Consider the following 14,222-nt stretch of genomic DNA (forward strand, 5'->3'; position numbering starts at 1 on the left):
GGTGGTTATTTACTGAAAGTTTCATTAAAATCCACCCTCTGGTCTTGAGATATTTTGCTAACAGACGGACAGAATTGACTCCGCTGCGCAGACCTCGGGGTGAGTGTTGGGGATCAGTCTCGGTTACTCCCACACCAAACTTTAGCTTCCTATCTGTCCGGCAGGCCGAGTTGTTGCCGTTTCTGTGAAGTGAGTCACGCCACAGGTGCGTCAGGTGGGATCTGTTCCCAGAGCACGCGCTGTGACGCGCAGGCCCCGCCCCTCTCCGGCTCGTGCCTCCTCTACCTGCAGGAGCGTCGCGCGCACAGCTGTGTGTGTTTGAGAGAGAGCGTCTCCGGAGCGGGAACATGTCCTCGGCTCTGTCCGCCGCCAGCCCCCGCTTCCTAACGGACTATGAGACCAGGATCCTGCCGCGCGCCGGCGGCTACGGCCGCTACAACCGGGTGGCGGTAGCGTTCAGCTGGTTCCCCGCCTTCGCCGTCACCCTGAACCTCTTCAGCGACGTTTTCTTCACCCTGATCCCGGACACGTACCGCTGCGAGCCGGACCCGACGCTCCTGCCTCCCGCCTTCCTGCGGAGCAACTTGTCCCGGCAGGACTACCTGAACCTGACCGTCCCCTGGGAGGACGGCTCCGGCCGCAGCCGCTGCCAGCTCTTCAGGTACCCGGCCAACGCGTCCGACGTGTCCGGGAGAGGGCCGCGGGAGACGGTGTCCTGCACCCAGGGCTGGGAGTACTCCTCCGCGGCGGGGCTCCGCAGCAACTTCGTCACCGAGGTAAAGTCTGACAGGTGTCGACTTAAATTAGAAAATATACCAACTGAAAGTCATTTTGAAGGGTTCCTCAAACTCCCAAATCAATTCATAAAAGTCCAAATAAAGACTAATTTCTTCTGCAAACGTCCAGATTATAGAACCTATTTAATCTGTTTTTAGTTACAGATAAGTTTTCTTCCACCCTGCCTAAAATGTACTAACCTTAAATTATAGGGAAGCTGCTCCACCTAAAATGACCATAAATATTTTAATTATAATAATAATAATAATAATTTAATTCTAGTAAATTTAACAACATATTTGGTTCCACTCTTTGGGAACCCCCTAATTTAACCTAAACTAAGAAAAAATGCCCACATTTTTGTTTATAAACTAAATAGAAAGAACCAAGATTTAAATGAAAAAAAGCTGCTGCCGATGGTTCATTAAGGTCACCATGGTAACCACAGTCATATGTTTCACTCCCTGAGAGCACTATTCTGAGCGGCAGCCTGAAAAGTAAACCTCAAACAAATCATGGAACAGCTGCTGTTGTTGTTTTATGAATTCATTGCCAGTTATGTAAATCTTGAACTTCTCTTATTGTTTCCTTTTAGTTTTGTTTTATCTGTACAGCACTTTGGTTTTTAAAGCACTTTATAAATAAGTGATGATGATGATGATGATGAACCTTTATGTTGAATCCTAAAAATTCCTGATCCAGTTTTAAAGCTAAAATCTAAGAGAAGCCTTTCGCCCTCGAAGTCGGAGCAAACAGTCCTGATCCAGCAGCACATTTTTGGTTTTAGCTGCAAACTGAAAATGGACAAAACTGAACACAAAAAAATCACGTTCTGCGAAAAGGCTTAAGAATACTGAGACTTTGCTGAAACTTGCGAGCTAAAGGCTAAATGTAGCAAAACGCTAGAAGCTAAATGTACCAGAATGGTAGCTTAAAGTAGCAAAAGGCTAGTGAAAAGTAACAGAACTGTAGCTAAAAGCTAGATGTAGCAAAATGTCTTGCTAAAAGTAGCAAAAGGCTAGCTAAAAGCAAAACGTGTCACCACTGTAGGTAAATTCTAGAAGCAGCAAAAGGCTAGCTAGAAGCTAAAAACAGCAGAACAGTAGCTAAATCCTTGAAGTAGCAAAAGGCTAGCTAAAAGCAAAAAGTGGCAGCCCTGTGGCTAAATGCTAGAAGTAGCAAAAAGATCATTAAAAGTAGCAAAATGCTAGCCAAAAGCTAAACGTAGCAGAACAGTTATTAAAAGTAGCTCCACAGCAGTGTAAAGTAGCAAAGGGATAGCTAGAAGCTAAAAGTAGCAAAAGGCTAGCTAAATGCTAAAAGTAGGGTAAGAAGACAACAATAGATCCAGCAGCTGAAGCAGATTTAAGTTTTTAAAGGAATTGATTAAATCTTAACATATTTCTGTGGGGAAAACTTTTGTAAATAAAGTTAAATATTTTTTAACAAAGCGTAAAAGTTGCAAACAGCCGAAGTCTGAGAATCATCTCCTGAATGAGCTGAACGTTTTGATCTCTGAAGGAAGTTGGATGACAGAAGAGCAGTGTGAACGCTGACTCCTGTCAAACTGCAGCTTTTCTTCACATTTCTCTTTTCAAACCTCGCTGCTCTTTGTGTGAACATGTGGGACTTTCTTCGGCTGGTTTCGGTTGTTTATTAGATCTTTAAATCCGGCCGTCTTGTTTGCAGTTTGTCTCGTTTGTGTCGCAGCTGTCAGTCCGTATGGAATCGGGTTGAAGGGGAGTAAAAACTCATTAGCTGTCCTCTCAGCCGAAGACTTTCTGTTAAACTCCCGTCTGAAAAGAAAAAAGGGTCGCTGGGTTTAAAGGACGGCGAGGGTCTCCTGCACTCAGACGCTGTCTTGTTGTACAACACGAATAAGCAAACATCGGCCTTTATCTTTGTTTTTAAAGTTGTGCGACTCGATGAGCCATCCCAGTCTGCAAATATTGACGGCAGGCCCCGACAGAGATGTTTCTCGCTCTCCTGAACTGCGAGCTGCAGGGCAGAAAGTCATTATGGGTAATTTCCCCTCCGCTCGCTCTGATTGTTTGTTTTTTTCCTCCCTGGCTGTCGAAATGTGGCGACTGGGAAGTGGAGAGCCTTCTTGTTCCTTTCCGGAGACCCTGAGCAGCTCTGTCCCGTGATGTCATTCTCAGGGACAAAAGGAAACTCTGTCCCACGGAAAAACTACACCCAGAACAATGCCGTTAATGAAACAATGACACACATGTTGGTTTTTATCTGCATGTGTTCCTGAAGATCTGTTTGACCACTTCTTCTGCAGGTTAAGATCCTGTTTTTCACTGTTTTTCCACTTTTGCACAAACCACGACTGTTTCTGTGCCTGTAAGCTGTGCCGATGCTTTACTGCCTTCGGGAAAAACAAAGGTTATAGCCACTGTCCTGCTGGCTGATGTTGATTAGCTGCGGTGGCCATCTTGAATTGGACTGACTCCTAAAAATAATCTGTTGTAGACATACATCCAGTGACTCTTTCATGGAATCCAGCCAGTGGATCCTGTGATATTTTGCTAACAGACAAACATGAACCACACCAAGTTATAGCACATTATTTGTAAATTTGACTGATTTATTGGCAGTTGGTCTTTATTATGCTAACAGACAGGGTCGACTTGGGGATCAGTCTCAGCTACTACCACACCAAACTGAATTACTGCTGTCTTTGTGTTGTTGTTGTTGTCTGCGGCGGCCATCTTTAACTGGGCTGACTCCATCAGTTCATCCAGTGATTGCTTAAAATCTGTTCATTGATTCAGGAGATATTTTGCTAACAGACGCATCGAGAAAAGTAGTTTACGTGATCGCCCGCCTTTCTCAGCTAAGAATTTGTTGCTTATTTCTTCGTTTTCTCTGTTGGACTTTTCTGTGCTGCTTTAAAAAAGTCGGTTTTAGTTCCTAATAATCCTGAATATTTCTGCTGTTTTTTGGACAAATAATCAGCTGGTGGAAAATGTCGACTGTAAATCCTTCATCTTCGGATGGAGGAGGATGAGGAGTTTCCAGCCGTGTCTGGTACGGACCAGGCGCTCAGATACTTTGAGCCCAACCTGTTTTTTTTTTTCTGTCAGCAGGGATTTTAACTCAATAAAGAACAACATGTTCTGCATTCCTGCTTCTTCACAAAGATCCCTGTGACGTCTGGGCTGCTAAACAAAGCCCGTTTGTTCACGTGTTTATTTACTCGGAGCCGATTTTTACAGAATATTTTCTGCACGTTTAAAAATTTGTAGTTTTTTTCTCCGTTTGTTTGGCGTCTCTGTTGCGTTCTCTCACTTTTTTTTTATATTTATTATCATATTAATTGAAACCTTCAGGAAGTAATCATTGAATAATCGTCTACAACTGATTAACTGATTCAAAATGTCCGCCACAGCTAAGTGACAAAAACAGCTATAACTCAGCCATTTTTACAGATATTGAGCTTAAATTTGGTGTGGTAGTAGCTGACGGTCTTTCACAACACATAGTCTGAGAGCTAACGGATCACACGTAATATTTGTTTGAAACTTTGGTGATATGTTTCATTGTTGTATTTAAGATTCAGCTGTAAAACGATGAGGTTCAAACCAAACTAAGCATCACAAAGTGTTGAAGGTTTTTCCAGCCCTGAAAGGCAGACAGATTGTGAGAAATGTCACTTTAATTTAACATAAAGCAGGAAATAAAAGCCAATGTGTTGTTTATGTTTTCACAGTAAGATAAATGTGATCCTCCTCACCTCGTCTCTGCTCAGATCTGTGAAAGCTATGGTTAAAACTCAGTGTTTGGGCCCGTTCTGTTGGGTTTGTGTGAGCTGACCCGTTCTCCTCCTCTGCAGTGGAATCTGGTCTGCAGCAATTACTGGAAGATCCCCCTGCAGCACATCTGCTTCATGACCGGGTGGATTGTGGGATACATCCTTCTGGGCACCATCTGCGACTGGTGAGCGATCGGGAAGAAACGAATCCAGAATACTCTCTGCCATAAATCGTCAGGCTGCGTGTGATTTCTGTGGTCAGGTTGGGTCGCCGGCGAGGTTTCCTGCTCTCCGTCAGCCTGTCGGCTCTGTCCGGCGTGGCAGTGTGTCTGTCCAGCAGCGCCGTGATGTTCCTGCTGCTGCGCCTCTGTCAGGGCGCCGTGCTCGCCGGCGTCTTCCTGTCCGCCTACATTTTCAGTAAGTGCCCAGCTAATCTCCTAATGAATCCAGCTTTTTTCATTCTGTGTGTTTGTCTGTTAGCAAAATATCTCATAAACCACTGGACGGATTTTAATCTACAACTGATTACCTTTTGGAGCCATGCCCATTCAAGATGGACGCCACAGCTTGTCAATATTAGCAAACCTAAAAGTGACTTTAACGCAGTTGATTTTATGGATGTTGGGCTAAGATTTGGTGTGGTAGTAGCTGAGAGTCATCCCTAACATGTACTCTGAGCACCAACAGATGACACAAGATCTTTGTTTGAAACTGTAGCATGTAAGATGGCGGCCATGACTGGAAAAAGAAACTCTTCTTTCAGGTGAGAGGGAACCTTGTGTTTCCTCCGCTTCAACCAAAGACATTCAGATGCAAATTTATTGATTTTTAAATTGTTTACATTGAAAATAATGACAGGAAAAAGAGAAAACTGAGAGGCCAGCTGGTGGAAAACACGAGACACCTGATTATGAGTGTGCGTCCAATTAAAACTGCTGAGTCATCATAATGTCAGTGTCACGATTTCAGAACTGTGGAGAATCGACTTCCTCGCCAAAAATGACCCTTCACTCTGCAGAACCTCTTGTTTTTGTCTCAAACTCAGAGAATGTGCGTCTTTACGGTTTCAAACAGGCTGTTACGTAACGTTAAAGTGATGGATTAAATCCACGTGGTTCCTGGTGTAGAGTCGCACATCTTCATGTAGTTTGAATGCTTTTAACACCTTCTGGGAGGAGGAGAAACGGATTCAGGCTGTGAGAGAAATAAACACACACACACACGTGCACGGTGCTAACGCTTTTCTCAGTAACAGATAAGTCCCAACAGAAGCAAATCAGAGCTGGTTTTTATCTTATCTTCTCTCCAGGAGACACAAACAGCCGAGATAACGTCTCCTGATCGTGGTTCTGGAGGCTGAAAGTCATGAAGAAAATCTGTTTTTTCTTCAGATTCATACTTTACATTTTAGAGGGTTAACAGTAAATAGAATAAAATCATATAATGTGATTATTTGTAACGTAATGTTCTCTGAGCAGCTTAGAAAAGAATAATTTAGTTACTTTTATCAAATCAAATCAACTCGTCAGCCCAGTGGAAATTTAATTATATTAAGACTTTAAAATGATTTTAAACAATTTTCTCTCACAAGATCAATGAAGTACGTATTTATTTAAATCTTACTTGTTTGTTACTGAGTCCACAGTTGTGCTTTATTGCGAAATGAACGAAACAACTTAGTTGAGTTTATTGGGGGGCTGGGACTGAGTTAGTTTGTTTAAACCAGCTGAGACTGTTTCTGAGGATGGAGTCATCCTGAGTAGGAAAAGGTTACAGCGGTACCGTCTAAAATCCCTAAAATTGATTTTTCTTTCTTGGTTGTCTATAAACGCCAACATTCCTGGAAAGCTGATTCCAGATCAGCTGTTTTTATGTTTTTAACTGAACGGCAGGCAGATCGGGTGGAGCGACGACCGGAGGGGAGAGAACAATAACAGGACAGGACCGAAGGCCGGGATTCAGACAGGAAGTGGAGCCCCTTACCCCTCACCCCCCCATTATCACCACACCCTGACAGGAAGGAGGCTCGCAGCGAATCAGAGCTAAAGGAGGTCAAAGTTCAGCAGAAACGTTCTCGCTGAGACAAACACTCTGACAGCTTTACTTCAGCACATGAGCGATTTAAAGCTCTGAAAACAATAAAAAAGCAGCAAAAATAACTTTAAAGCTAACAAAAACATCAGTTTCTGTGAAAAAGCAGTTTGAACGCCAACTACTGAAACTGACATATTTATATTTAAACCAAGCAACGCTGAAGCTAAAATTAGCAGAACTGTAGCTAAAACTGGCAAAACCATAGATAAACGCTAAAGTTACCAAAGTCTTAGCTAACATTACAGAACAGATTATTATATTATCAAATCTAAAATCAAATTTTAAAGTGATCAATGTTATTGAAGAACCTGGAGCGTTCTTGTAAATGAAATTATATATATTTGTAAATAGAGTTAGTGAAGTCTAAAAAGTCCCAGCAGCCGTCGGCTGAGTGAGCTGCAAACAGAACGTAGTTGGGAAAAAAACAGGAAAAAGATAAGAAAAATGATCATAAACACACCTGAAAGTCCCCAACATCATGAGCTGAAAGTACCCAACATCAGCTGAATCAAAAAATTGACTCACTTTAAAATAAAGTGTTGCAAAATAACCAAATAAATTTAAGAATGTAAATATTCTGAAAACGTTTGTAGTTCCATAAAGATGAAGCTAAAATTCTCGTGTTTCTAAAAGTGTTTTTAGCTGTTATCTGCAGAAGAGTGTTAATAATCGTCCCCATGATCATCAGTAATTAGTCAAATCTTGACTAAATGTTTGATGTTTTATTAAATAACTTTGAGACAGGAAGTGGACCTGGTTCTGCATGAACATTACATCCTGACTCTGCTCCCGTCTGCCTCAGGGCTGGAGCTGTGTGACCCGCCCCATCGTCTCATGGTCGCCATGGTAGGCGGCTTCTTCGCCGTGTCCGCCGAGCTGCTGTTGCCGGGCGTCGCCGTTCTGTGCCGTGATTGGCCGGTCCTGCAGGCCGTGGCCACCGTGCCGCTGCTGCTGCTGCTTCCTTACTGGTGGTGAGCCGGAGTGCAGGCAGATTTTCCTCCTGGTTTTTACAGATATTGGTGATATAAAGGTGATGTGGTAGTAGCTGAGGGTCATCTCCAACACACTCCTGATAATGCATGACACTGCACAAAGCGTTTTGTTTGTTTTCTTCCTCTGACCTCCTCAGAGACAGAAAAGGCTCTTTTGTCTGACTGATTTGATGACGGAGTTGTTTTCCTCAGCTGTGCGTCACTGTTTCCTGAGTCTCCTCGCTGGCTGCTAGCCACAGATCAGATTCCTCGGGCCAAGAGCAGCCTCAGGGAATTCGCCGCCAGAAACGGAGCGTGTCAGCAAGACGAGATGTACCCCGGGGAGACCTTGATGTCAGGTACAAACACGTGGAGCAGTTTGTTTATGAGCCACAAATCAAACTGGTACCTTTTCCTCAGCCATCATCCCAAACTGACCAAATTTTACTTGAAACATAGAATATTGGTTTAAAGTGTGATCCGGTGCCAAATTATGTCAATATCCAGAACCTGAAATAAAAATTGGTCAGATTGTAATGTGACGATAAGACTGAAGGATTTAAAGCAGGGGTCTCCAACCCTGGTCCTGGAGGGCCACTATTCTGCATGTTTTACTTGTTTCTCTGCTCCAACACACCTGATTTGAATCAGTCTGTCATTAACAGGCTTCTGCAGAACATGAAGAGGTGATTTAACCACTGAATCAGGTGTGTTGGAGCAGAGAAACAAGTAAAACATGCAGGATGGTGGCCCTCCAGGACCAGGATTGGACACCTCTGCTTTATGAGCTCATAAGTCCAACCAGCTTCCTTTAAACCTGTCAGTTTATCCAGTTAACAAACTAAAAATGGACATCTATCTTCCCATTTGAGGGACATTTTTATTTTCTACCATAAACATTTTATTTTTAGGATTTTGTTGCTCTGGTGGCCTCTGGTGTCAGAAGATAAGCAGGAAGAAAGGTGGAGACGGCGTGCTGCAAAGGGCTCAAAAACTGTTAAAACAACACTTAAAAAGTATCTGTTTTCTCTAACCAACCTTTGAAAAGCCGTTTAGTTTACTTGACTCATAATAAATCCTTAAATTATGACCTGTGAGTTTAAAAAGTCCTGCAAACTCATAACAGGTTTGTTCAGTTTTAACTTGTTTTCTCTTTTTAGACCAGCAGGGGGCGACACCTCCTGGTTTTATAGATTGTATTGACATTTATGGGCCCATTTCCCATCAGACAACCTCAATAAATTATAGGATGTTGTAGGATGTTTTTTATTGCATCCAGCTTGATGCTCTGTGTGTAAATTTTGGATCCATTTAGAAAAAAAAGACAAAGCCTGGATGGTTTTACCTGGCAACGAGTTTCTTTAGGGCTTATAAGAGGAAAATCATGATTCTGAGTGGATTTCATTTGATTTTATAGTCATAATTTTACATTTTTCTGCACATTATTGTTGAGATTAATAAACAAAATATTATATAAGTTGAAGAGACTTAAACTGTATTATTTGGCTAATTCTCTGTACATTTTCCTTCAAGTATCAAATTCTCTTTCCTTGTTTTATTTAATTTTTTTAGAGATAGATTCAGTTTATACCGAAGACTGCCAGCCGAGGTTTTACTCCGTCCTGGAGCTGCGACGGACTCGTGTCATCTGGAAAAACTGCCTCATTCTCAGCTTCACTCTGTGAGTTTTTGTTTTCCTCAAACTTCTGACTCGAATAAGAGGAGTCGTGGAAATAAAAGAGAAGGACGTTTAGGAATTCAAACACACTTAAAGGATGTGACCTCGCAGTAACTTGGATAATTAAGTCTGTCTTTATGTAGGGTAAAACTTACTTTCTTTTCGTCAAAGTAAGTAACACTGTCAGTGAATCACACATGAATGAAGAAACGTCTAACTTGGTATTTTTGCAAAATAGTCAGCAACACTAATAATGAAACTACTGAACACACACTACAATAATTATATGCCTAAATGACTGCCATATGGCAAAATAATGACCAAGCTGTTGGTAAAACATCAAATTTTAGCTCAATATCTGTAAAACTGACTGAGTTGTCGCCTTTTTTGTGTTTGCTAATGTTAATTGTCTGTGGTGGCCATGTTGAACTGGATTTACTCCAAAGGTTAATCAGTTGTAGAATTACATCCAGGGATTAATGTCTGAGAAGTTCATTAAAATCCATCCACTGGTTCATGAGATATTTTACTAACAGACAGACAGAATCGACTCCAAATAGTTAACGGCAAAACTGTGTTGGCGACCAGTCTCTCATTTTGAATTAGGCTGAGTCCAAATTCAATAAGTTATAGATGCACATCTAATGATTATTTTCTGCAAAGTTTCATTAAAATTTGCCCATCCATGTTTTAGTACCAGACAGACAAACACAGTCATGTTTAAATATCTTATCGTCCTCCTTTGACTTTCAGCAGCGAGCGATTTTAAAAACGTTTTTTCCTGTTTGTGTAAAATTACTGTTGAGTTAAGCTGCAGGAACCTTCAGCCACAAGAGAGCTGCAGCCCTTACCTGCACACACAGTCAAATTAGTATAAGCATAAAAACATTACCAGCGTTAAATGATAAAATGTAACTGTTACAAATGAATACTTAAGAAAATGTAGAGGAAATAAAGAGTTTGTGAATAATAGCAGTAGTAGTGACACATGTTGACGTGTTTATTACAAACCAATTTTTCTGTAAATATGTTTCCAGCTTCATCGGAACAGGCGTCCAGTACTGTTTCACCAGAAACCTGCACCTTCACTCCTCCAACTTCTACTTCACCTACTTCCTCAGAGTGATCACAGGAGCGCTGGCCTGCGTCTTCATCTGTCTGTCCGTCAATCACTTCGGCCGGCGCGGGATGCTTCTGCTGTCGGCCATCATCACCGGCCTGTCGTCGCTGCTGCTGCTGGCGCTCACGCAGTGTACGTTTGTCCTCTCTGCTGACCAGAGCTGTCCACGCCACACATTTCAGTCAGGAGAAAGAGGCAGAAGTCTTCATCCGGGCTAGGTTGATTTCTCACAAAATGAAGGCCTGTTAGCCTAGCCTGGATAAAGACTTCTGCTCTTTTCTCCACACTCTGTTCCCTGACTGATGCCACTTCAGAAACGACCAGACTATCCCTTTAAGCCTCTGCTGTGGATTTACTGATGTTGTCTCTGTTTGATTTGTGGCTCAGATCTCCGAGGCGGGCTGGTGTTGGTGCTCTCCGTGGTGGGTTTGCTCTTCTCTCAGGCCCTCGCCATGCTCAGTACCTTCTTCGCCTCTGAGGTGATGCCAACTGTGGTCCGGTGAGCATCGAACAGTTTATTGTCGATCTCGTATAGAGTGGAGCAACATCACGCCATCATTTTAGGGGAAAACATGAAGATAATAGCGATGTTGAAAGGATGAATACCAGTTTTTCAGTTTTGTTTGCTTCTCTAAACAAACGGAGACAAAAAAAGGGGAGATTTGTGGCTTTAGTCCAGCTGGTAAACCGTAGCAGCAGATTTAGTTCATCACTATGTGGATAAGTTATCAAAATGAAATTAAGTGTGGAGAAGTAAGCAGAGTTTTATTTGTTTTGAAGTCATTTTAAACCACGCAGATCATGATTTCTTTTTTCCACTAAGGTAAAATAGTGAAAGACTTCTGCAGCTACTGGTTAACAAACCTTTAAGAATGCTGCTTAATTTATTTAGTTTACTGTAACTTCCATTCACAAACAACAACCAAAATAGCCAAATCAAGCAACTTTAATATAGGAAAAACATGACGGGTGTGGGAAGTATATTCACTGAAGATTCAATTTGAGACATCAGGGCACCGGGTGTCCAATCGGATCAACCTCAGTCCATATTTATGAGTATCGCTTGTCTGACAGGAGCCTAATTTGAGGCACTTAAAGGCTTTAAAGGAATGCTTTACTACTATTTGAAGCAGTTTATTTTTACATATCAGGAGTTTCCTTCACATCCAAAGTGGAGGCGTTGTTTCCCCCAGAAGGAGGCAGGAATATTACAGAAAGCCAAAGTAAAGACGTGTCGCTCCTCTCTGTTCAGCCCCCCCTGTATGTCTGAAGTGTTTTCTTTCTCCCTCTGTGTGTCAGAGGTGGCTGCCTCGGCCTGGTGTTGGCAGCCGGTTGTGTCGGCATGGCCGCCTCCTCCCTGATGGAGCTCCAGAACAACGGCGGATACTTCTTGCACCACGTCATCTTCGCCTCCTTCGCCGTCCTCTCTGTTCTCTGCATAATGCTCCTACCTGAGAGCAAACGCAAGTCCCTCCCGGACTCCCTGAAGGAGGGCGAGAGCCAGCGGCGGCCGCCCCTCTTCCTGTCCCGGCCCGACAGGGACCACCTGCCCTTGCTGTGCACTCGGGCCCCCTTGTCCGAATACAACCCCGATAATTATTCCCGCCTGGTTTCTGCCACCAGGAAGATGTTGACTAAAGATAATTTGCCTTACAGGATCTCAGCTGCTTCTGTTCCTCCCCTGCTTTCAGACAGTGACACTCAGAATGAGACACAGAGGGAAGTTTTGTCCTAACCAGACTCCTCAGGCGGTCTGGGATCAGCTTTACTGAAAGCTCATCACCAGCTCTGATAAAAAACAGACTTCTGCTCCAATCTGTGCACGTTGGAGCGATGGCTCGGCTCGGCTCATATTTGTCTTCTCATGGATTCATATCATGTTCCTTTTAACTGGAGCCTCATGTTTTCCTGTTCTACAAGTTCCTGTGAAAACAGTGTGAGCCGCAGCTCTTTGTCTCGTTGAGGCATGTGCACATTTCATCGGAAGGGTCGAACAATTATCTTACCTGTCGTAGATAACTCTTTGAACGACCTCAGTTTGGAGAACTAGTTTAGTTCTGACCTGATTGACGGGTTAACGTCGTGTCAGTTACTCAAAGAGCCATCTACGACAGGTAAGTTATTAACTGTTCATAACTTTTCCACAAAAGATTCAAACCATCGTCTGCCTCATCAGCAGCGTTGTAGAACCGAGAGGAGCCGAGGGATGATGGACTGCTCGCTGAATTTAAAGAGTCAAAGTTTATTTAATTTTAAACAACTTACGAGCCTCATTAATGCAGATATTTCACTTAACGTGAGGAATGCCAAATATGGGGACAAAACAATGAAACCAAAGGTTGATGACTGAATTTTGAATGATTCAGGTTATTTTTCTGCTCAGGTTTCAGACTCTCAGAGTGAAAAAGATCATTTATTCAGGGACATTTATTATTTTAGTTAAACACCTAAACAGGTCACTGTATTTATTTAGTACTGAAGCTTCTACATTTTCTAATACTGTTGTTGAAGCTCAGGATTTCCAAGTTGCCCTTCAGTGTTTTTGTGTTTTAAAGATGAGAAAACTGACCTTCAGTCTTAATGAAATGTATTTGTTACACTTTATTTTCATCCTCTGTGGACAATCAAAAAGGTGTTTTTGTATCAACTAAAGGTGTTGATGAGAGAAACTTTTGTTGCTGTTTTGTTTGCTTAAAATCAGGTGAAAATTAAACAACTTCCAACTTGGATCTTCCTCATAAAAACTTAGTGTTTTACTAAAAAGTGCCTCAGTCAGGACACTAGATGGCGCCACACACATGCAGGCAGGAAACCTGTTCGTGATTTTGTTTTTTACTTTAAGTTAAAGTTCTGTTGCCAGGTTGTGCTGGGTTGTAACATGAATTTCCTGAACTGATCCTGGAGACTGAATTTAGTTTGTAGATTAAATGGACTGTAGAGTCTTTCGACCTGTGCTGTAGGTTGTCTGAGCCTGGCTGTGCTAAGCCATTGTCTCTTTTTAAATGAGCTGTTTGGAGACAGTTTGCTGCAGGTTCACACGTGGTGATTTATTGTTGCAGTTTTGTGGACTTGAACATTGCACATTTATTCCAGGTTTTATGAGTCTGATGTCCCTTGCATTGTTGAGAATTCAGCCCTCATCTGTTGGATCACTTTGTGGGGTACTAGACCACACTGATTGTGATCGTTTTGTGTTTGTGTTGCTCTGCTTGATTATCTTGGCTACCCAAGTGTGGATTTAAGACTTGAGCAGATCACCACTGTGGCGCTGGTTGCCTGGCTGTGCTGTTGAGGATTTTTTGTTTTATCATTAATAATAAAAATGGTTAACTATTAAACGGTCTCCATTTTGAGTTGTGGCTCAATATGACAGGTCATAATAAGAAAATGAGTTCACGTTTTGATGAAAAAAACATTTTTGTCCAACTTCTTAAATCTTTTTTTTTTATTTTCTGAAAGAGAAGCTGTGCATCTTCACCAAAACTGACAGGATTATTTAGTCAGGGCAGAAAACTAAGTGTTTGCCCCTAAGTTTTACTGTTTTCAGGTGTTCGGAGCAGTTTATTGAGCTGTTAATGTGATGTAAGCCTGGGCAGCCAGCGTGAGCAGAAGGACCGGCGCGCTGACTGAATGAATGACGCCGGTGTCGGAGGAACTGAAGCTCGTCCTGCAGGGATTCTCCACCTCGTGGTACGGAATGGGCTCATCATCTGGGCTCTGTTCACTGAGACGGTCCCGGACCTGACGCACAGACACATGATTTCACAGAACACCCAATAAGAAGGCGTCTTTCTTTAATGATTAATTGGTGTTAAAGTTGAG

General features: G+C 42.5%; 2 protein-coding genes across 4 annotated transcripts in view; one reads left to right on the plus strand and one right to left on the minus strand.

The window, feature by feature from the left end:
• Positions 1-13,738, plus strand: slc22a31 (solute carrier family 22 member 31). Its single transcript, XM_017405225.3, has 9 exons — positions 1-776; positions 4,619-4,722; positions 4,800-4,954; positions 7,434-7,602; positions 7,816-7,961; positions 9,175-9,283; positions 10,318-10,532; positions 10,788-10,899; positions 11,700-13,738. Exons 1-9 carry the CDS (start codon positions 348-350, stop codon positions 12,133-12,135), a joined length of 1,875 nt encoding a protein of 624 aa, XP_017260714.1. The 5' UTR covers positions 1-347; the 3' UTR covers positions 12,136-13,738.
• The window catches only part of dpep1 (dipeptidase 1), a 17,096-nt gene continuing 15,496 nt past the window's right edge, over positions 12,623-14,222 (minus strand). For all 3 annotated transcript variants that reach the window (XM_025003107.2, XM_025003105.2, XM_017405235.2), the window contains one exon: positions 12,623-14,141. In XM_025003107.2, the coding sequence (XP_024858875.1) occupies positions 13,962-14,141 (180 nt within the window). In that variant the 3' untranslated portion in view covers positions 12,623-13,961. The remainder of the gene's footprint in view (positions 14,142-14,222) is intronic.

Source organism: Kryptolebias marmoratus, linkage group LG15 (assembly GCF_001649575.2).
Source record: "Kryptolebias marmoratus isolate JLee-2015 linkage group LG15, ASM164957v2, whole genome shotgun sequence".
Lineage (NCBI taxonomy): Eukaryota > Metazoa > Chordata > Actinopteri > Cyprinodontiformes > Rivulidae > Kryptolebias > Kryptolebias marmoratus.

Bases quoted from the DNA above. Each gene is read 5' to 3' on its own strand.
- slc22a31 (XM_017405225.3), top strand. From the start codon at position 348: ATGTCCTCGGCTCTGTCCGCCGCCAGCCCCCGCTTCCTAACGGACTAT. The intron at 4,723-4,799 runs GTGAGCGATCGG...TTCTGTGGTCAG, and splicing joins CTGGGCACCATCTGCGACTG to GTTGGGTCGCCGGCGAGGTT. The intron at 10,900-11,699 runs GTGAGCATCGAA...TCTGTGTGTCAG, and splicing joins GTGATGCCAACTGTGGTCCG to AGGTGGCTGCCTCGGCCTGG.